General features: G+C 41.1%; 2 protein-coding genes across 3 annotated transcripts in view; both read right to left on the reverse strand.

The window, feature by feature from the left end:
- Nucleotides 1–195: 195 nt before the first annotated feature.
- gtf2h1 (general transcription factor IIH, polypeptide 1) lies at nucleotides 196–5,737 on the reverse strand. 2 transcript variants are annotated; one of them, XM_061075927.1, is made up of 15 exons: nucleotides 5,570–5,737; nucleotides 5,010–5,178; nucleotides 4,722–4,914; nucleotides 4,106–4,271; nucleotides 3,926–4,019; nucleotides 3,556–3,705; nucleotides 3,378–3,457; nucleotides 3,131–3,264; nucleotides 2,944–3,031; nucleotides 2,765–2,853; nucleotides 2,222–2,339; nucleotides 1,938–2,028; nucleotides 1,511–1,626; nucleotides 1,020–1,112; nucleotides 196–933 (listed from the first exon to the last, which is right to left on the reverse strand). In XM_061075927.1, the coding sequence occupies exons 2-15, from the start codon at nucleotides 5,161–5,163 to the stop codon at nucleotides 847–849; spliced, it is 1,653 nt and encodes a 550-aa protein (XP_060931910.1). In that variant the 5' UTR covers nucleotides 5,164–5,178; nucleotides 5,570–5,737; the 3' UTR covers nucleotides 196–846. The 2 variants fall into 2 exon arrangements, with proteins under 2 accessions (XP_060931910.1, XP_060931909.1); XM_061075926.1 differs by having other exon boundaries at nucleotides 5,565–5,737.
- Nucleotides 5,688–22,030, reverse strand: part of LOC133009694 (mucin-2-like) — a 33,677-nt gene continuing 17,334 nt past the window's right edge. Inside the window, exons 32-53 of the mRNA XM_061077231.1 lie at nucleotides 21,178–21,511; nucleotides 19,682–20,502; nucleotides 18,619–18,734; nucleotides 17,243–17,334; nucleotides 16,994–17,101; nucleotides 16,205–16,728; nucleotides 14,641–15,187; nucleotides 13,990–14,002; nucleotides 13,116–13,178; nucleotides 12,340–12,569; nucleotides 11,319–11,493; nucleotides 10,964–11,208; nucleotides 10,639–10,822; nucleotides 10,335–10,527; nucleotides 10,074–10,252; nucleotides 9,921–9,990; nucleotides 9,670–9,809; nucleotides 9,551–9,582; nucleotides 9,299–9,461; nucleotides 8,475–8,598; nucleotides 8,225–8,369; nucleotides 5,688–5,750 (exon numbers count right to left, since the gene is read on the reverse strand). Of these exons, the coding sequence (XP_060933214.1) occupies nucleotides 5,688–5,750; nucleotides 8,225–8,369; nucleotides 8,475–8,598; nucleotides 9,299–9,461; nucleotides 9,551–9,582; nucleotides 9,670–9,809; nucleotides 9,921–9,990; nucleotides 10,074–10,252; nucleotides 10,335–10,527; nucleotides 10,639–10,822; nucleotides 10,964–11,208; nucleotides 11,319–11,493; nucleotides 12,340–12,569; nucleotides 13,116–13,178; nucleotides 13,990–14,002; nucleotides 14,641–15,187; nucleotides 16,205–16,728; nucleotides 16,994–17,101; nucleotides 17,243–17,334; nucleotides 18,619–18,734; nucleotides 19,682–20,502; nucleotides 21,178–21,511 (4,561 nt within the window). The remainder of the gene's footprint in view (nucleotides 5,751–8,224; nucleotides 8,370–8,474; nucleotides 8,599–9,298; nucleotides 9,462–9,550; nucleotides 9,583–9,669; nucleotides 9,810–9,920; nucleotides 9,991–10,073; nucleotides 10,253–10,334; nucleotides 10,528–10,638; nucleotides 10,823–10,963; nucleotides 11,209–11,318; nucleotides 11,494–12,339; nucleotides 12,570–13,115; nucleotides 13,179–13,989; nucleotides 14,003–14,640; nucleotides 15,188–16,204; nucleotides 16,729–16,993; nucleotides 17,102–17,242; nucleotides 17,335–18,618; nucleotides 18,735–19,681; nucleotides 20,503–21,177; nucleotides 21,512–22,030) is intronic.

Here is a 22,030-nt window from a genome sequence, read left to right on the forward strand (position 1 = left end):
AATTTTCAAATTAGTTGTTAAAAAAACAGTGGCTACACCGGATGCTGAGACAAGTCTTAAAAAAACCCAAACCATTAAATTAATGTAAGAAGACAACAATACACAGCTCCATATGCTGTATTTTAAAATGTAGCATAGTATTAAAAACAATCCTTCTTATAAAAACAGAAACAAATGACCAGAAACATGAATGGGTGGAGGTGCAGGGGATTGATGAAATATTGCAGTTTGATCAGACATAAACAAAAGCTTCAGTTTAATTCACTTACATTTGTGTCCAGTGCAGACGGAAGGTGCAGACATTACAAACCAGTGACAGTGTGAGTTCACTTACACACATTAATGCACTCAAGTGTGAAAAGTCTTTACAGTATTGCTATATTAACTTTCCCCTGTTTTTTGCCTCAGAATTTCTTCCACAAAGCGAGCCGGCGTACAGAGGGGCTCCTCCTCATGTCCGAGCCCTCCTCTGCGTCTCTTTTGGCAGTCCTCCGCTTGCATCTCACACCTCCGCTTGTTGTCCTGAGAGCCTTTTTTAACCATTTCCATCTGCAGTTTGGTCATGTTACCCCATTTAAAAAGTCATGTTCAACCACCAGTCTCTCAAACACTGAGGAAACAAACTAAGGATAAAGAAACTAATTACAGTTTTTTTGTGACTGAGATGCAATTAGTCTGTTGTGCATCTGGGGATGTGGCAGCGTCCATCTACATCCCCATCTTTAAATCCCAGTGGACAGGGACATCAGACTGCGCTCCCCACAGCAGGCTGCAGGACCTTCACAGGTCATATGTCCGTACACTTTAATGACTTTCTTGTCCTCTTTGTCAACAAGCTGTCAGACCTCAGGTTTTCCTCATCATCCGACGGGTTTGCCAGGCGTGGAACTTGTTGTAGGCCGTCTGCAGCATCTCCTCCAAGTGCCCTGTGAGCTGAGGGAACATTTAAGAGACTTAATATCCGAGAAGTGCTACCTGGTGAAAACCACTGTGTAAACAGTAATACCTTAGAGACTCACGTTTGTACTTAAGTACTGGCGCTGAATCTTCTCCTGAAAAGGTCGAAGTTTGGTCATCTGAAATCTCTCCAGGTTTGCCTTCATTTTTGTCACCTTTGTGAAAAGAACATAATGATGAAAAATTGATTTATATATAAGTGTAGTACCTACAACTATAATATACAAAAAAAGTCAAAATGTGATTATGGTAAAAGAAATGGTAAACAGTGTTGTTAAACAATAAAACAATAAAGTCCAAAGGGCATGAATATCTATGATTTGCTTTGTGTTCTTATAAATTAAATGTACCTGCTGTTGCCTACAGTTATGCAGAAGTGTGGTTTATATTTTATAAAATCATGAAGGAATTTTAATAATTAATCTGTGTGCACTATTAGACGATAATTGGAAGTGGCAATTTACTTTTTTGCTGCGTCAAGTAAGGTAATAAGAGATAACCTGGGTGATAATATCAATTGTACTTCCTTTGAATAGGGTTAAAAATGCATTACCTTCTCTTCCAAAAATGGAGTGTTTACAGGAAAACAGGTCCAGAAGTGTCTTAATAGCTCTCCAGCAGCTACGTAGAGATGCTTCAACTCTCCTTGAACATCAGTGGGTATCATCTCTGAAAAGGAATAAAGCAAGACAAAATATTCAGATAAAGCTCTCAGATAAGACATAATGATATTTACAAGATTCAGGGGAAACTTTACAAACTTTAGAGTAAATTAATGAATGAAATGAGTCTGTCTATTTTCCCATAAATAATTTATATTTCCATGTTAAGATAGATGTAGACAGTAGCCCAGACAACTTAAAGTCCATCGTGCTTCTCAACAGCAGTTCAGCTGCCTCACACATGTCAGAAGTGCTACAGGCTCTCACGGTTACCAACTTTCCCGTAAGTAATATTAATGTAATTCAATGATAACTTACGATTTATGGCTTGCTGTGTTCCTGCCTGCATGAGGACGCCACCTGGAGAAAGTGCAGTGATGGCAGAAGTCGCTGCTGTGCTGGACAACACCTGTGAGGAGTTTAACTGATGTGAAACATTGTGGTGGCATGTTCAGAACAGTTGACATATTACTAACTTTATAGCAAAAACTGAAACTGTAGATTATTTCTTAAAATCCCAATCATTCATAAATGAACTTAAATCACATTTTCAGGTTTGATTTCGTCTCTTATTAGATTTTCGAGACATTGAATGATCTAACCTGAGTGAGGCTGGGTTTGTAATTGGCCATTTCATGGCGGATGAAGTTGACAGAGTTGATGATTTCCTGGCTAGTTGTATATTGTTGGGACTGAAGTGGCACTGGACCATGAGCGTACCTTATAAGGAGAAGGATGGAGAAAACATATCAAAACATGTCCAGAGGGGGAAAATGTGTCTGTTTTATCAGCTTTAAACATGAAGAGGCATCTGCAAAGCAGAAAAACATCCAATCTCAGTGGGGTCTGAGAGTCTGGAACACTTTCCCATTCACTTGAACTATAGATAGTTTGCATAGAGTAACCATGACTCTGACCTTTGAATCAAATATCAAATCTATTATGAAACAATACAAATGTTGCACTCTGTCCAGAGGAAGTGCGACTTCCTAATTAGAAATTTCAAGATATCATCGACCGGATAAGGTTTGATATTAAGTATTAATTTCACATTCATATTAATCCCTGCCATTTGGAGCAAACAACAGCAACCTTACAAAGTCAAGAACAAAGAAAATACAACAATACATGTGGACAAACTGTACCTGTCAGACTTCTTAAGGTTCAGTGGGACTGTTTTTGGTCGTTTCTCCCCTTGGAGATCATCATATTCTATCGCTTCTTGTAATTTAATCTAAAAAAGTTTGCAGATAGAAAAAAAGTCTGTTAAACAGAACTTATGAATTTGGAAAAAAAAATGTATACAGCTATAGATCCCTCGTACCTTCTTTACAGGAGGTTTAAAGAAGTCAGAATCCCTGGAGTTTCCATCTGTGATGCTTGTCTCACTCGCTGGGTCTGTTGGTGTCTCCCTACACAAACACGACAGTTAGAAAAAAGAGGAACACAGGTTATTGTGAAGTTCTTTAAAAAGTACAGTAGGAATCCAAGAGTCTGAAACTTGTCTTCACCCCTTTCCTGAGCCTGCTGCCAGCACCATGGCACTGTGATGGTTGAAGCGCTTGATAATGGCAGAGTTGCTGCTCTCCTTCACCGTCCGGTTTGCATTGGAAGTTGTGGCCAGTGTTGTGCTAACTCCATAACCCTGTGCCACAGGAAAAAAAGTCAAGTTTTTTTTAGTTTGAAGGAGGAAGTAGAAGAAGAAAGTTAACGGTTAGTGAATAGCATAACATGGCTGCCGCTGGCCAATTATATCACCTCGTCCAATGATTTATCCTCTAACGACAGGAGGTCGACTAGAGGATTCTTCACTCCTTGAGTCACCATCGACTTTAACCCTGCGAGAGACAGACTCAAAACGTTAATACGTGAAAGCTGACTTTCACTTTGCAGTGATGAAACGACACGTACTGACGCCACTAGAAAATGCTCCTACCCAACTCATCCTGCTTGGCACACTCAGAGAAAATATCCTGTGTTCCTGTGTTGATGCGGTCTCTGTGAAAATAATGGGACTGGAAAAAGCTGGTCCAGAACTCCTTCTCCGTCAGGTTATGAGGCACATTTTCACTATACTTCTGTTTCACTGCAAGCACAATCCAAGTTGATAGAGACATTTAATCCCGTCTTTTATGATTCAGATCAGGATAAGCAGAAGCACAGTTAATATCAGTTACTTGATGGCTGACAGTGTGGGAATCTGTAAAATCAGTTTCGTAGTTGAAATAAATAGCTGACATGAAAGTAGCCTTTTCTTGATCTGTCATTACTGTATCTGACTCTGAAGTGGAGAAGTAACTCTTTACCTGCGGGGTACGTTCTGAAGATGGATTCAATAATATCAGCAGTTAGATTATATCTCAAGCCATTGCAGCCATCTGTCTGAGGTCTTATGTCTGCCTGTAATACATGAAAAGGAATAAAGTTATGAAATTTGAGGTTAGATTGTTTTCATTGTGTATGGTCTCACTCTGATGTGTACTCACCAGAAAGGCTCCAGATATACCGACTTCCTGTTTGTTGTTGTACAGCGCTGGGTCTGTGTTGTTTACGCCCCCTAACCTGTTGGCCCAGAATTCCTCCGCACTGATCACCTGGCTCATCACTAGGTCTTTATATAACTGGAAAAGCACAGGATCCTCTTGAAGCATCCTGCAGGGAAAAAAAAGCAATAACATTTGAGAGTTGATCATTGCTCTTTTCATTAAAAAATAGGGCAAGACAGTTTCTGATAATTTGCTAAACCTCTTTAGTAAAGATAACTTTTTCATATTAAGATCAAAGAACGTTGTTAACTGATTCTAATCTTTCCTTTAAGACTAGAAAATGTTAAAACTATATCATGAAATTATATAAGGTTTTAGATAGTTTCTTGTCTTATATCATATAATCAATATTGCATCCAAGATAAGATAAGATAAGAATGTCCTTTATTAGTTCCATTACGGGGATATGTGCCATGTTACAGCAGCTGAGATTAAGCTTTGGTGACACAGGCAACGTCTGTTAGTATCATTAACTTAGATGGTTTTCATCTTTTCGTGCAAATTCTAAAAATAAAAATTCTGAATATTACCAGCCTAACAAACTAAATTGTTTCACCTGTTTTTCTCCTCCAGCTCCTTGTTGGCTTTCTTCTTGAACTTGGGCAGCAGCTGCTGCAGCAGCTCCTTCGCAGCGTCTCGGTCTTTGATCGCACTGCTGTCATTAGAAAAGTGGAATGTGGTGCTCTCGCCAGTGTGAAGCACCAGCTGGAGCTGAACTTTGGCTTTACCATCCGGGCTGATCTTCTGGCCTGTACAGAGAAGGACTGATAGCTCAAGAACACCACCACCAAAAACACATCATTATCACAGCACTGGGTAGGAGCTGCTGGTGTCCAACACTCACAGCGGATGTCTGCAAACAGGTGGCTGACGGTGAAGCGGTCCTTGCCCTCCGGACCCCAGGCTATGCGTTCAGCCATCAGATACAGGGTTCCATCCTGCTTCCTCTGGCGAACCTTCTTCACCACCAGCAGCACTTCTTCTGACAGTGATGCCATCGTCCCAAATGACACCTGAGAGAACAAAAGACGTCTTATGTACCTAACACTGGGTCGCAGATGAAAGAGCGAACAGGAGCTTACAAAGAATAACGTTATTCCTTAAAGAAAATGTTTTTGAGGCGATGGCAAAACCACGCAATCGTTTCTTGACAGGTGCAGAAGCAACAATGAGGAACATTATAGTGATGCAAGAAGCACTTTGTCTAGGATACACGCAAAAATCCAGCTAATAGCAAGTTCATGTGCTGTTCCCTACAAAGCGCTATGCTGTGATAGATATTACAATAGGACTATAGGAACCTGCTGTGGTTTCATCACATCAACTTAGCTAACCAGTTAGCCGCAGCTCACAGTAAAGAGGAGAAAATGCCTGAGGGAGAAGTGGCCGGAAAACTTACTTTACCTCCGAGTAAACCAACACAGCAGCGAACGACCTCCGTATGTCCTCAACACATACTCTTTAACCGATGTACACCAGAGTATAACAATGGCAGAGTGTCTTATCGCTGACTGAATCCTCACTACATGAGCACTGGACGCCCAGAGCCCAGCGCCGACATGACTGCCATGCTGAGCGCCACACTCTAAACGTTCCGGCGAGGCACAGTGGTGAGGACAATGAGTTCCGGTGAGAGCTGACATCAGAGAGGCTGTTAGCGGCACATTGCTGCCCCTCTCAGGCAGAGATTAGAATTGCAGTTCGATGTGATATTCTTTTAGAAGTGTAATCTGTAAAGGAAATATAACAGTTGACCATAATAAAAATGTTTATTTCCCCGTTGATCATGATTGAATCTCTACACACTGTAACCTAAATTTACTCTAGACACTAAATGTTTATTGGTCTGATTCCCCCCTTTGATCATGCTGTGTTTCCTGTAGCCACTAAATGCATATTGGTCTGATCCCTCTCTATGATCATGCTGTGTTTCCTGTAGAAACTGAATGTATATTGGCTTTATTGCTCTCGACTAGGCATTGTTGTATTCATGTGATCAAAGGATCTCAACCTTTGACTGTTTAAACACACCCGAGGGGTTAGCCAAAGGTATAAAAGTAATGAACTGTTTTCTATCTGTGTGCATATTAAAAACTAAACTCTGCCGTATGCACCATGCTCGAGCATTAAAGGAAGGTGACAATACTGTAAGAGTTTTGAGACTCGTTTTCTCGTTGGTAGTGGGATTGTAGAAATTGCCACGACAAATCCATAGTGTATGAAAATGAATGATCCTTTCTCTGCTACTAATTCAAGATCATTTTAATGCCATGTCATGATTCTGTAGTGTATAACCCAATATTCTAAGGGATAGTTCACCGAAAAATGAATATTCACTCATTATCTACTCACCACTATGCCAAAGGAGGGTCCACAACAAACTATAGTCTCAGGGGTAAACATTGTGGCAGCCAAATCCAATACAATTAAAGTAAATGGTGGGAACTTCTTCAAATGTAAAAAAAGCAATAAAAACAATCAAATGCAACCATACTGCTCCTGTGGTGCCATCCAAGTGTCATTAACCCAAGACATTCACATTGTTTGGTTGTTTCTTTACGTTTTAGAAGAGGTCACCACTGTAGTGTATTTGGATTGGATTGAACACTTAATGAGGGAATTTTTATTTTTTGTCTGAACCATCCCTTTAAGAATAAAAAAAAATCAAACCTCAATATATGGAATGAAGTGTCTTTTGGTTTTACTAATTTATTTCATAAGTAGACATTTTTATTTATTTATTTTGACTGTGGGTGAAAGTTTGGACAAGAAAAAAGTTGCTAGTTTTTTTTTTTCAATCTTATGATACAGGACAGGCTCTATAACTTGGACTATTATTACTTCTATCTGTTTAATTGTTTGTTTGTGAGTTTGTGAATCTAGATCTGCATAAAAAATTGTGAGATAGATCATTTTTCAACATTAAGAAATCACGCATTGAGGGAATTTAAGAGAATAATATTATCTATATGCGAGTGTGAAATTAACTTCGCACTCGATTGAATTTAAGTGACTGTTGGGCCTTGGCGGATGTTTACGAGTGCAATTCCAGTTTATCTTATGATCTCAACTCCTCCCAGTTTTATTATTTTCTTTGGTCACCTTGCTATTTCACGGAGGCCCAAAGTTAAATATCAAGTGAATTGAATATTTTCCTGCAGAAGATCCTTTCGGTCACCCATCGACACAACAAAGACTTAAAACTCAGCCCAATGTTGCCTTTGTACCTATCGCAAAAGTTGAAACATAACAGTTACAGAAACTAATTCTTATTTACTCAATTACTGAAACCAATATTTTAGGGGTGGGAATTGATTAGAGGCCATTTAAACATGACTGACTGTATATATCTACATATCTAATAATCAAATATGTGTGAGTTACGCAGTAGGGTCCAAAACCCCAATACCACTTTCCTATTCAAGTGAATGGGAAGATACTCTCAGACTTCATTATACATGATGGTGCACTGTCATAGAAAAACTAAATATATCTTTTCTTGATACCAGCAATGTGTCATTCAGCCACATCAAGTAAAATCATAAGAAATAAACAAGATCTGAACAAATATAGAATGCATGATCATTAGTAGTTTTAATAGCACTGAAGATTTTCATATTTGACAGACGTGTATGTGACACAACAGATGTTGGAAAATCCTTTCACCAAAAACATAAAAACTGCAAAATATTATGCAGTAAACAGTATATCTAATTGTTTCTCTTAAGGTATTGAAATAAAGACCCTCTTAAACAGAAAACATCCCATGATGTTTGGAAAAAGTTAGAAGAGAACATTACACCAGCCTGTAGTCATGACGCCAGAGAAGTCTCACTGTAAACAAATGCAGGTACTCTGAAGTGTTTACATATGTAGAAAACATTTGAATCATGGAAGACATGAAACATGAAGGTGTAACAGCTCGAAGTAAATCTCTTTTTGGATGGAAAAACTTTTCTAGAGTTTTTCGAAATCAAGTTAAAAAATATTTGAGTGAGATTAGTTTCCAGTTTCAAACATTTTACACTAGTCTGTGCTTTTTTTGGCACATTCAGTGACTTGACAGCCGCACTTGTCAACTGAAATGTAGGAGTGCGTCAGACTGCTTCCATCAGGGCAGATCATCTCCACTTTCTTCTCGCTGGTGGCCATTTCTTTACAGCATGAGCATACATGTGTCATACTGTTGAGCTCTGCGGAGTACCTGTAAATAAAGCGTCAGACAAGCTCAGTGTCAGTCAGCTGCTGTTAAATATTAACACACACTTGTCCTGCCAATGCAATTCCTATCCTTTCTAATGAATCTCACATTGACGAGGATGCTCCACAGGATCCTTCACAGGCTGTCATTTCCACCGGCACAACTGACGTGCAATTCTTTGTCTTCAGGTAGGTGGAGGTCCTGTTCATTTCACAGCTGTGGCCAGGAGTTTCTGTGAATGAAATGTGGATTGGTTTTTCAAATCTTTAAATAAAAAGACACACAACTGCAGGTACATTATCATTCACGGATAAAATAATAATAATAATACTAAAAAAAATGTAATGTAATATGTAATATGTTGACAGGAATTTGATGGTTTACAGCCATTACAAAAGTATTCAGGTCAGTAAAAACGGCATAATGAAGCTTAGCGTACAACTTTTTGTCTTTCCCATTCCTTCCAAATTGTCTTTCACTCTCCCCACCTCTTCTAATCAGCTGATTGTTGGGTCTTTACAGTATTCCAATAAGGGGACTGGACTAATACGACTAATCATCATATCATCATGGTTTTGCCACATGCTACAAATAACAGAGGTAGAAAAAAGGGCCAATTCAACTATATGCCTCCTCACATATACTACCCATATAAGCAATACTCCTATCATTACAATTTGCCTTGCTGCTCCCTTTATCTCTCTTGCTGTAAATATTGCTATTCGGTTGATGTGCTTCTGCTTCAAGTGTTTTTCTTCCTGCTAAAAGTTTTTTTGGGTCATTTTTTCCTCATTCTCTTTGAGAATCAACGGAAGAAGATGTTGCACCGTTTGAGGAAAAATTGTGATTTGTAAATATGGGATGTACAAATTAAATCGAATTGATTATTTGAATAATCATAGGTGGTGAAAGAGGAATCTTAAATCACTCACCACATGTCAGAATCTCACAGCAGTCCACTGTACGGTTCACCAACACCGCACCTTTCTCAGCACAGGTCACTGGTTCTTGAGTGGGACAAGCTCGCGGCTCACACTGAACAATTTCATCAGTGCACACACACTGTTGACAGCCAACCTGCCAAGACTCACCAAGCTGGTAAAGTGAAGGGAACAGAATTCTTTTTTAGAATTTTTAGAACTCGCTGTGAATTATGAAAATGTTTGTGTGATTTGGCATTTTACGCGTTTAGGTTGGCCATCAGGTCCGGTACAACCTGGAACAATGAACAAATATTTAATCTGTATCTTCAGTCACACACACAGAGATTTCGATTTCTCTTCTCCATATAAAATGCTCTTACAGGCGTTGACACAGATGTCCGATTTTGAACTGAACAGTGTTGTCTCCTCTGGACAAAAGCATCCCTCTATGAATCCATCAAATCTATCGTTGTGTGGAGGATTTTCTCCCGGGCATTGTTCTATATACTTGTCATTGTACCTAGATGTTGAAATAATTGATGGTGAAAAATCACACATGTACACATATTTATAAATCAGTGTAGACGTCAGGTATGATTTTCTTATTTATGATATTGACCCGAGTGATTACCTTGCATTGCATGTTGGCACAACAGTTGGTCCACAAGGCTTGTAGATTTTATTTTCTGGACATTTAAAATCTACGATAAGAGAATGTAGATTCAAACAGGATCGAACAAGTTAATGTGGACATCTGAGAATTTGAACAGCATTTGCTTCATACCACACTGTCCATTCGTAGCGTTCCTCCAGTCTACACAGACAGAAACATCGGCACACCTCGTGGCATAAGTCTCCAGACTGGAACATCCCATGCTGGAATTCGGCATTTGGCAAACATCGAATTTACAGGCCTCATAAAAGGCTTGTTGTGGGACTAGTTTGTGGCATTTCTCAAACACCCTTTATGCACAAAACAAAAGAAAGCACAGTGTTATTCTGGGTGACATTGCAGAATGACAAGTTAAATCGAGGAAATACTTACGTGCTGTTCAAAATTTTGCAGATATCATGATTGCATTCAACTTCAGGTGGTGATGTTGTAAGAGGAGGTGGGCCCTCGCAATATGGCTTTGTCGTAACGTTTACACGCCAGTTATTTGCCATCTCAGGGCACGAGGTATGAATAGTGGGCTTTTGTAATCTGCAGTCATTTTTCTTGATATTGTCACAGGTACCTTAATGTGAAATTAAAAATTAACATGACAGATATAACATTGGCATTCTCTTAATTGTAAAGCAATGTTTTCAATTCATTTATTCTCACAACAATCCAATAATAAACTTACCACATTGTCCCTCTGTGTTATTGTGGAACAGCGCAAATGGCAATTCAACCATGTATGAAAGTCCTTTGAACATCACATATGCTTCAATTGCTGGGATTCTCAATTCCAGCTTGATCCCTGTACTTTTAATATTGAGGTCCTTATTAGAGTAGGTTGGGAAAACCCGCTCGCCGTTGATGAAGACCTACACAATATCAACATTTGTAAGAGTCTTTTTAAACAGACCATTTTCAGCATTAATAACATTTTCTACAGATCATCACTGCATATCATTATAATTATATAATTAGAAAAACTCGGATCATTTGATTGCTGTGATGATTACCTTGTTTACGGTCTTGGGAATCCTCTCCTGTGTGATAATAATGTCATAGTCTTTGTAATACACCCTCAAGGATTTAGTGCAGGTCACAGCTCCTGAGGCACCACAGTTTTCATTGTCAATAATAATCTTAAAACCGTATCTGGGAATGATCTCTTTGACCAGGACGTATGTGCAGTTTTTCTGGAAACTGTAATATTGACCATCAAATGTCACATAATGAGGATCTCCCCAGCCACTGCAGACACCTGCAAGTATAGAATAAAAAACACTGCTCGGAAAACTGCAGAGATTATATTTTGCTGATGTATTGTAAATTGCTGCTGGATTTTTCTTTTTAAATTTGATTTGCGCTTACATCTGCAGTCGTAGTGATAACAGCAGCCCGTTTCATCATAGACCTTGAGTGGCTCCAACCCATTTTCACAGACAGGCCTGGTCACTGAAGCACATGTTACAGTACGGCTTGATTGTACTGTACCATTATAACATGTTGCTGTGGTGCAGTTGTCTTGCTTCCACGTCTCTCCATGCTGTAAATGGAAAACCAATACTTTTACCAATCCACTTAAACAAAATAAAAATTTCCCAGGAGCATTTTGTAAAAAAAAAAATATAAACCTATAATTTATGCCATTGAGGGAATGAGGAAAGAATTTCACATAGAAATAAGGCTTAGTTAAAATGCAGCATTTGTTTTGTTGTATGTTTATATGTTTAATATCTCTCATTGTGTGATTTTGTATGTCGTGAGTCGTCATGGTGTACTGTATGTAAATGCGTTTTTTATGTTTTATGTATGTTAATTGTTTGACTGGATCTGTGGAAGAATATCCTCAGCTTTGGTTAAGGTAACTAAGACTTTAACAAGTGAAATCAAACTTAAAAAAATAACATTTTGTTCTAATGAAGATATAAGAAGAAGAATAAGAAGCAACAGACGTGACAGAGATGACGTGAAGGAAAAAAACGAACATGAAAGGTCTTAGCAACGTCTTGGTCTCTGGATTCTGTTGGAGGGGTGAACATCAAAATATGATCCTTTATTTAGTCTCTTGATGAAGGCGGTGAAAAGACACCAAAAAGTCCAATATATGTGTTCAATTGACTTGAGCTCTGGTGACTGTGTGGATCACAGCGTATAATTGAATTTATTTTCATACTCATCGTCCGATGTGATGTTAGAACTGTTTTCTTGATATATTGTTTTATTTGTATATTTCATTGACTATTTGAAAAAACAATGAGCGTATGCAAAATATGTGTCATGAGCATCTTCACTTTATCCAAAGTAATCAAAGATTTTGTTTTCAGATTTTCAAAGAGATTAATTTTCAGCAGTTTTGACAGATTTTGTGTTCAGAATGTAGTTCAAATACCTTTCTGGGTGGCTCCAGATATGAGCAGTCTTGGAAAGGCGTCGCTGTGGATCCTGTAACTTTTGTTGAGCCAGTTGGTGTTGTAGTGCCAGAGCTTGACGTGGTGCTGGTCGGTGCTTGTGGAGTGGTGGAGTGACATGGTCTGTCACGCTTCTCAACGTTGCATGTTGAATTGCAATATGAAGTGTAACACCAGCCTGCACCATCAGTTTTATTGTACATGAAGCTCCCTATAGAGACAAAGACAATGCAGCATGATGAATTGAAAATTACCCCGGTCGCCTTAAATTTAATCAAGCTGCATCAAATTTCCCACTCTAGACATTGGTTCCCTTAAGATTATTTTGTATCATCCAGATTCATGCATAAAGGAAACTTATGAAAATGTTGAAAAATACCTTGTTCGTCAAAATTATAATTAAATGCTAAATAAATATTACTCCAATAGCTGTTTTTATTTAATCACTACACCAGCAGGGGTGAGATATTGACCAAACTTGCTATCTGTTAACGTATCCCTCCACTGTGCAAACAAATCGTTAAGAATTCCCGTCATACAGAAAAGGATTGAAAGAAAATTCCTAATTGTGTTAATTGGCATGCATGGTCTTGCCTGTATGTACATCAAATCCTTACAGTTTTGTCCAAGAACTAAGGACGTGTAGAGAAACTCTGATAACAAGTGTTAATGCAAACAATTTTGACCTCAAAGCATAAACACCTCAACATGCAGGTGTAATATGAACAATAATGGAGAGCAATGGCTCATTGCTTACCTGGGGAGAACATCTGATTCTGGTAGTCGCAGAAGCATGTTGTAGAACTGCTTGTGGGTTTCTCTGTGGTTGTGGTTGTTGTGGTTGTGGTGGTAGTTGTTGAGATTGTGGTTGTTATGGGTGTTTCAGTAGTTGTGGATTTCTCTGTGGTTATGGTTGTAGTGGTGGGGGGTTTCTCTGTGGTTGTAGTGGTGGGGGGTCTCTCTGTGGTTGTGGTTGTAGTGGTGGGGGGTCTCTCTGTGGTTGTGGCTGTGGTTGTGGTTGTAGTGGTAGTGGGTCTCTCTGTGGTTGTGGTTGTAGGGGTGGTGGGTTTCTCAGTGGTTGTGGTTGTAGTGGTAGTGGTTTTCTCTGTGGTTGTGGTTGTAGTGGTGGTGGGTGTCTCTGTGGTTGTGGTTGTAGTGGTGGTGGGTGTCTCTGTGGTTGTGGTTGTAGTGGTGGTGGGTGTCTCTATGGTTGTAGTGGTGGTGGGTGTCTCTGTGGTTGTAGTGGTGGTGGGTGTCTCTATGGTTGTGGTTGTAGTGGTGGTGGGTGTCTCTGTGGTCGTGGTTGCAGTGGTGGTGGGTGTCTCTGTGGTTGTCGTTTTAGTGGTGGTGGGTCTCTTTGTGGTTGTGGTTGTAGTGGTGGTGGGTGTCTCTGTGGTTGTGGTTGTAGTGGTGGTGGGTGTCTCTGTGGTTGTGGTTGTAGTGGTGGTTGGTGTCTCTTTGGTTGTACACTCATAAGTACAACATTTGACTTGTATTTCATAGTCCAAACAATGACCATGTATACCCTGGTCTTTGTTATGACAGATGAGTCCGACTGTTGAGTTGCATGTTACTTTTTGATCTAAATCCTTCAGAGGTTTATCTGGGTATTGTTCTGCTCTACATTTTACCTCCAGAGGTTTCCTACAAAATTTTAGATCTGGATCAGTAACATTGTCTAAAGTTTCATACTCTCCGCCATCTGGGGTTTGGTCAGGGTAACGCTTGTTGATCCAATCAGACCACTTACAAACAAAGCAATCAGTGGGGGTGGTTGGGGTGGTTGTTGTTGAGATTGGGGTTGTTGTGGGTGTTTCAGTAGTTGTGGATTTTTCCGTGGTTATTGTTGTAGTGGTGGTGGGTGTCTCTGTGGTTGTGGTTGTAGTGGTGGTAGGTGTCTCTGTGGTTGTGGTTGCAGTGGTGGTGGGTGTCTCTGTGGTTGTAGTGGTGGTGGGTGTCTCTGTGGTTGTAGTGGTGGTGGGTGTCTCTGTGGTTGTAGTGGTGGTGGGTGTCTCTGTGGTTGTGGTTGTAGTGGTGGTGGGTGTCTCTGTGGTTGTAGTGGTGGTGGGTGTCTCTGTGGTTGTGGTTGTAGTGGTGGTTGGTGTCTCTGTGGTTTTACACTCATAAGTACAACATTTGACTTGTATTTCATAGTCCAAACAATGACCATGTATACCCTGGTCTTTGTTATGACAGATGAGTCCGACTGTTGAGTTGCATGTTACTTTTTGATCTAAATCCTTCAGAGGTTTATCTGGGTATTGTTCTGCTCTACATTTTACCTCCAGAGGTTTCCTACAAAATTTTAGATCTGGATCAGTAACATTGTCTAAAGTTTCATACTCTCCGCCATCTGGGGTTTGGTCAGGGTAACGCTTGTTGATCCAATCAGACCACTTACAAACAAAGCAATCAGTGGGGGTGGTTGGGGTGGTTGTTGTTGAGATTGGGGTTGTTGTGGGTGTTTCAGTAGTTGTGGATTTTTCCGTGGTTATTGTTGTAGTGGTGGTGGGTGTCTCTGTGGTTGTGGTTGTAGTGGTGGTAGGTGTCTCTGTGGTTGTGGTTGTAGTGGTGGTGGGTGTCTCTGTGGTTGTGGTTGTAGTGGTGGTGGGTGTCTCTGTGGTTGTGGTTGTAGTGGTAGTGGATGTCTCTGTGGTTGTGGTTGTAGTGGTGGTGGGTGTCTCTGTGGTTGTGGTTGCAGTGGTGGTGGGTGTCTCTGTGGTTGTAGTGGTGGTGGGTGTCTCTGTGGTTGTAGTGGTGGTGGGTGTCTCTGTGGTTGTAGTGGTGGTGGGTGTCTCTGTGGTTGTGGTTGTAGTGGTGGTAGGTGTCTCTGTGGTTGTGGTTGCAGTGGTGGTGGGTGTCTCTGTGGTTGTAGTGGTGGTGGGTGTCTCTGTGGTTGTAGTGGTGGGGGGTCTCTCTGTGGTTGTGGTTGTAGTGGTGGGGGGTCTCTCTGTGGTTGTGGCTGTGGTTGTAGTGGTAGTGGGTCTCTCTGTGGTTGTGGTTGTAGGGGTGGTGGGTTTCTCAGTGGTTGTGGTTGTAGTAGTTTTCTCTGTGGTTGTGGTTGTAGTGGTGGTGGGTTTCTTTGTGGTTGTGGTTGAAGGTTTTTCTGTGACTGTTGTTGACTCAATTGTTGTTGTGGTCGTTGAACTTCTGGGTCTTTCTGGTGTTGTTGTCGATTCATGGCCTACATGGGGATTTGTTAATCCTGTACTTGTAAACTTTGTGTTTGTGACTACATTGAAAGATGTGGTTGAATTATCTCTGGCTAGGGTAGTGTTTGTGGATATTGTTGTGGTTGTTGGTTTTTTAGTGGTTATGGTTTTAGTGGTAGTGGGTTTCTCCGTGGTTGTGGGTTTTTCTGTGGTTGTGGTTGTGGTAGTGGTGGGTGTCTCTGTGGTTGTGGTTGTAGTGGTGGTGGGTGTCTCTATGGTTGTGGTTGTAGTGGTGGTGGGTGTCTCTGTGGTCGTGGTTGCAGTGGTGGTGGGTGTCTCTGTGGTTGTGGTTGTAGTGGTGGTGGGTGTCTCTTTGGTTGTGGTTGTAGTGGTGGTGGGTGTCTCTGTGGTTGAGGTTGTAGTGGTGGTGGGTGTCTCTGTGGTTGTGGTTGCAGTGGTGGTGGGTGTCTCTGTGGTTGTGGTTGTAGTGGTGGTGGGTGTCTCTGTGGTTGTGGTTGTAGTGGTGGTGGGTGTCTCTATGGTTGTAGTGGTGGTGGGTGTCTCTGTGGTTGTAGTGGTGGTGGGTGTCTCTATGGTTGTGGTTGTAGTGGTGGTGGGTGTCTCTGTGGTCGTGGTTGCAGTGGTGGTGGGTGTCTCTGTGGTTGTGGTTTTAGTGGTGGTGGGTCTCTTTGTGGTTGTGGTTGTAGTGGTGGTGGGTGTCTCTGTGGTTGTGGTTGTAGTGGTGGTGGGTGTCTCTGTGGTTGTGGTTGTAGTGGTGGTTGGTGTCTCTGCGGTTGTACACTCATAAGTACAACATTTGACTTGTATTTCATAGTCCAAACAATGACCATGTATACCCTGGTCTTTGTTATGACAGATGAGTCCGACTGTTGAGTTGCATGTTACTTTTTGATCTAAATCCTTCAGAGGTTTATCTGGGTATTGTTCTGCTCTACATTTTACCTCCAGAGGTTTCCTACAAAATTTTAGATCTGGATCAGTAATATTGTCTAAAGTTTCATACTCTCCGCCATCTGGGGTTTGGTCAGGGTAACGCTTGTTGATCCAATCAGACCACTTACAAACAAAGCAATCAGTGGGGGTGGTTGGGGTGGTTGTTGTTGAGATTGGGGTTGTTGTGGGTGTTTCAGTAGTTGTGGATTTTTCCGTGGTTATTGTTGTAGTGGTGGTGCGTGTCTCTGTGGTTGTGGTTGTAGTGGTGGTAGGTGTCTCTGTGGTTGTGGTTGTAGTGGTGGTGGGTGTCTCTGTGGTTTTTCTTGATATTGTCACAGGTACCTTAATGTGAAATTAAAAATTAACATGACAGATATAACATTGGCATTCTCTTAATTGTAAAGCAATGTTTTCAATTCATTTATTCTCACAACAATCCAATAATAAACTTACCACATTGTCCCTCTGTGTTATTGTGGAACAGCGCAAATGGCAATTCAACCATGTATGAAAGTCCTTTGAACATCACATATGCTTCAATTGCTGGGATTCTCAATTCCAGCTTGATCCCTGTACTTTTAATATTGAGGTCCTTATTAGAGTAGGTTGGGAAAACCCGCTCGCCGTTGATGAAGACCTACACAATATCAACATTTGTAAGAGTCTTTTTAAACAGACCATTTTCAGCATTAATAACATTTTCTACAGATCATCACTGCATATCATTATAATTATATAATTAGAAAAACTCGGATCATTTGATTGCTGTGATGATTACCTTGTTTACGGTCTTGGGAATCCTCTCCTGTGTGATAATAATGTCATAGTCTTTGTAATACACCCTCAAGGATTTAGTGCAGGTCACAGCTCCTGAGGCACCACAGTTTTCATTGTCAATAATAATCTTAAAACCGTATCTGGGAATGATCTCTTTGACCAGGACGTATGTGCAGTTTTTCTGGAAACTGTAATATTGACCATCAAATGTCACATAATGAGGATCTCCCCAGCCACTGCAGACACCTGCAAGTATAGAATAAAAAACACTGCTCGGAAAACTGCAGAGATTATATTTTGCTGATGTATTGTAAATTGCTGCTGGATTTTTCTTTTTAAATTTGATTTGCGCTTACATCTGCAGTCGTAGTGATAACAGCAGCCCGTTTCATCATAGACCTTGAGTGGCTCCAACCCATTTTCACAGACAGGCCTGGTCACTGAAGCACATGTTACAGTACGGCTTGATTGTACTGTACCATTATAACATGTTGCTGTGGTGCAGTTGTCTTGCTTCCACGTCTCTCCATGCTGTAAATGGAAAACCAATACTTTTACCAATCCACTTAAACAAAATAAAAATTTCCCAGGAGCATTTTGTAAAAAAAAAAATATAAACCTATAATTTATGCCATTGAGGGAATGAGGAAAGAATTTCACATAGAAATAAGGCTTAGTTAAAATGCAGCATTTGTTTTGTTGTATGTTTATATGTTTAATATCTCTCATTGTGTGATTTTGTATGTCGTGAGTCGTCATGGTGTACTGTATGTAAATGCGTTTTTTATGTTTTATGTATGTTAATTGTTTGACTGGATCTGTGGAAGAATATCCTCAGCTTTGGTTAAGGTAACTAAGACTTTAACAAGTGAAATCAAACTTAAAAAAATAACATTTTGTTCTAATGAAGATATAAGAAGAAGAATAAGAAGCAACAGACGTGACAGAGATGACGTGAAGGAAAAAAACGAACATGAAAGGTCTTAGCAACGTCTTGGTCTCTGGATTCTGTTGGAGGGGTGAACATCAAAATATGATCCTTTATTTAGTCTCTTGATGAAGGCGGTGAAAAGACACCAAAAAGTCCAATATATGTGTTCAATTGACTTGAGCTCTGGTGACTGTGTGGATCACAGCGTATAATTGAATTTATTTTCATACTCATCGTCCGATGTGATGTTAGAACTGTTTTCTTGATATATTGTTTTATTTGTATATTTCATTGACTATTTGAAAAAACAATGAGCGTATGCAAAATATGTGTCATGAGCATCTTCACTTTATCCAAAGTAATCAAAGATTTTGTTTTCAGATTTTCAAAGAGATTAATTTTCAGCAGTTTTGACAGATTTTGTGTTCAGAATGTAGTTCAAATACCTTTCTGGGTGGCTCCAGATATGAGCAGTCTTGGAAAGGCGTCGCTGTGGATCCTGTAACTTTTGTTGAGCCAGTTGGTGTTGTAGTGCCAGAGCTTGACGTGGTGCTGGTCGGTGCTTGTGGAGTGGTGGAGTGACATGGTCTGTCACGCTTCTCAACGTTGCATGTTGAATTGCAATATGAAGTGTAACACCAGCCTGCACCATCAGTTTTATTGTACATGAAGCTCCCTATAGAGACAAAGACAATGCAGCATGATGAATTGAAAATTACCCCGGTCGCCTTAAATTTAATCAAGCTGCATCAAATTTCCCACTCTAGACATTGGTTCCCTTAAGATTATTTTGTATCATCCAGATTCATGCATAAAGGAAACTTATGAAAATGTTGAAAAATACCTTGTTCGTCAAAATTATAATTAAATGCTAAATAAATATTACTCCAATAGCTGTTTTTATTTAATCACTACACCAGCAGGGGTGAGATATTGACCAAACTTGCTATCTGTTAACGTATCCCTCCACTGTGCAAACAAATCGTTAAGAATTCCCGTCATACAGAAAAGGATTGAAAGAAAATTCCTAATTGTGTTAATTGGCATGCATGGTCTTGCCTGTATGTACATCAAATCCTTACAGTTTTGTCCAAGAACTAAGGACGTGTAGAGAAACTCTGATAACAAGTGTTAATGCAAACAATTTTGACCTCAAAGCATAAACACCTCAACATGCAGGTGTAATATGAACAATAATGGAGAGCAATGGCTCATTGCTTACCTGGGGAGAACATCTGATTCTGGTAGTCGCAGAAGCATGTTGTAGAACTGCTTGTGGGTTTCTCTGTGGTTGTGGTTGTTGTGGTTGTGGTGGTAGTTGTTGAGATTGTGGTTGTTATGGGTGTTTCAGTAGTTGTGGATTTCTCTGTGGTTATGGTTGTAGTGGTGGGGGGTTTCTCTGTGGTTGTAGTGGTGGGGGGTCTCTCTGTGGTTGTGGTTGTAGTGGTGGGGGGTCTCTCTGTGGTTGTGGCTGTGGTTGTGGTTGTAGTGGTAGTGGGTCTCTCTGTGGTTGTGGTTGTAGGGGTGGTGGGTTTCTCAGTGGTTGTGGTTGTAGTGGTAGTGGTTTTCTCTGTGGTTGTGGTTGTAGTGGTGGTGGGTGTCTCTGTGGTTGTGGTTGTAGTGGTGGTGGGTGTCTCTGTGGTTGTGGTTGTAGTGGTGGTGGGTGTCTCTATGGTTGTAGTGGTGGTGGGTGTCTCTGTGGTTGTAGTGGTGGTGGGTGTCTCTATGGTTGTGGTTGTAGTGGTGGTGGGTGTCTCTGTGGTCGTGGTTGCAGTGGTGGTGGGTGTCTCTGTGGTTGTCGTTTTAGTGGTGGTGGGTCTCTTTGTGGTTGTGGTTGTAGTGGTGGTGGGTGTCTCTGTGGTTGTGGTTGTAGTGGTGGTGGGTGTCTCTGTGGTTGTGGTTGTAGTGGTGGTTGGTGTCTCTTTGGTTGTACACTCATAAGTACAACATTTGACTTGTATTTCATAGTCCAAACAATGACCATGTATACCCTGGTCTTTGTTATGACAGATGAGTCCGACTGTTGAGTTGCATGTTACTTTTTGATCTAAATCCTTCAGAGGTTTATCTGGGTATTGTTCTGCTCTACATTTTACCTCCAGAGGTTTCCTACAAAATTTTAGATCTGGATCAGTAACATTGTCTAAAGTTTCATACTCTCCGCCATCTGGGGTTTGGTCAGGGTAACGCTTGTTGATCCAATCAGACCACTTACAAACAAAGCAATCAGTGGGGGTGGTTGGGGTGGTTGTTGTTGAGATTGGGGTTGTTGTGGGTGTTTCAGTAGTTGTGGATTTTTCCGTGGTTATTGTTGTAGTGGTGGTGGGTGTCTCTGTGGTTGTGGTTGTAGTGGTGGTAGGTGTCTCTGTGGTTGTGGTTGCAGTGGTGGTGGGTGTCTCTGTGGTTGTAGTGGTGGTGGGTGTCTCTGTGGTTGTAGTGGTGGTGGGTGTCTCTGTGGTTGTAGTGGTGGTGGGTGTCTCTGTGGTTGTGGTTGTAGTGGTGGTGGGTGTCTCTGTGGTTGTAGTGGTGGTGGGTGTCTCTGTGGTTGTGGTTGTAGTGGTGGTTGGTGTCTCTGTGGTTTTACACTCATAAGTACAACATTTGACTTGTATTTCATAGTCCAAACAATGACCATGTATACCCTGGTCTTTGTTATGACAGATGAGTCCGACTGTTGAGTTGCATGTTACTTTTTGATCTAAATCCTTCAGAGGTTTATCTGGGTATTGTTCTGCTCTACATTTTACCTCCAGAGGTTTCCTACAAAATTTTAGATCTGGATCAGTAACATTGTCTAAAGTTTCATACTCTCCGCCATCTGGGGTTTGGTCAGGGTAACGCTTGTTGATCCAATCAGACCACTTACAAACAAAGCAATCAGTGGGGGTGGTTGGGGTGGTTGTTGTTGAGATTGGGGTTGTTGTGGGTGTTTCAGTAGTTGTGGATTTTTCCGTGGTTATTGTTGTAGTGGTGGTGGGTGTCTCTGTGGTTGTGGTTGTAGTGGTGGTAGGTGTCTCTGTGGTTGTGGTTGTAGTGGTGGTGGGTGTCTCTGTGGTTGTGGTTGTAGTGGTGGTGGGTGTCTCTGTGGTTGTGGTTGTAGTGGTAGTGGATGTCTCTGTGGTTGTGGTTGTAGTGGTGGTGGGTGTCTCTGTGGTTGTGGTTGCAGTGGTGGTGGGTGTCTCTGTGGTTGTAGTGGTGGTGGGTGTCTCTGTGGTTGTAGTGGTGGTGGGTGTCTCTGTGGTTGTAGTGGTGGTGGGTGTCTCTGTGGTTGTGGTTGTAGTGGTGGTAGGTGTCTCTGTGGTTGTGGTTGCAGTGGTGGTGGGTGTCTCTGTGGTTGTAGTGGTGGTGGGTGTCTCTGTGGTTGTAGTGGTGGGGGGTCTCTCTGTGGTTGTGGTTGTAGTGGTGGGGGGTCTCTCTGTGGTTGTGGCTGTGGTTGTAGTGGTAGTGGGTCTCTCTGTGGTTGTGGTTGTAGGGGTGGTGGGTTTCTCAGTGGTTGTGGTTGTAGTAGTTTTCTCTGTGGTTGTGGTTGTAGTGGTGGTGGGTTTCTTTGTGGTTGTGGTTGAAGGTTTTTCTGTGACTGTTGTTGACTCAATTGTTGTTGTGGTCGTTGAACTTCTGGGTCTTTCTGGTGTTGTTGTCGATTCATGGCCTACATGGGGATTTGTTAATCCTGTACTTGTAAACTTTGTGTTTGTGACTACATTGAAAGATGTGGTTGAATTATCTCTGGCTAGGGTAGTGTTTGTGGATATTGTTGTGGTTGTTGGTTTTTTAGTGGTTATGGTTTTAGTGGTAGTGGGTTTCTCCGTGGTTGTGGGTTTTTCTGTGGTTGTGGTTGTGGTAGTGGTGGGTGTCTCT

This window comes from Limanda limanda, chromosome 8, assembly GCF_963576545.1.
Source record: "Limanda limanda chromosome 8, fLimLim1.1, whole genome shotgun sequence".
Classification (NCBI taxonomy): Eukaryota; Metazoa; Chordata; class Actinopteri; order Pleuronectiformes; family Pleuronectidae; genus Limanda; species Limanda limanda.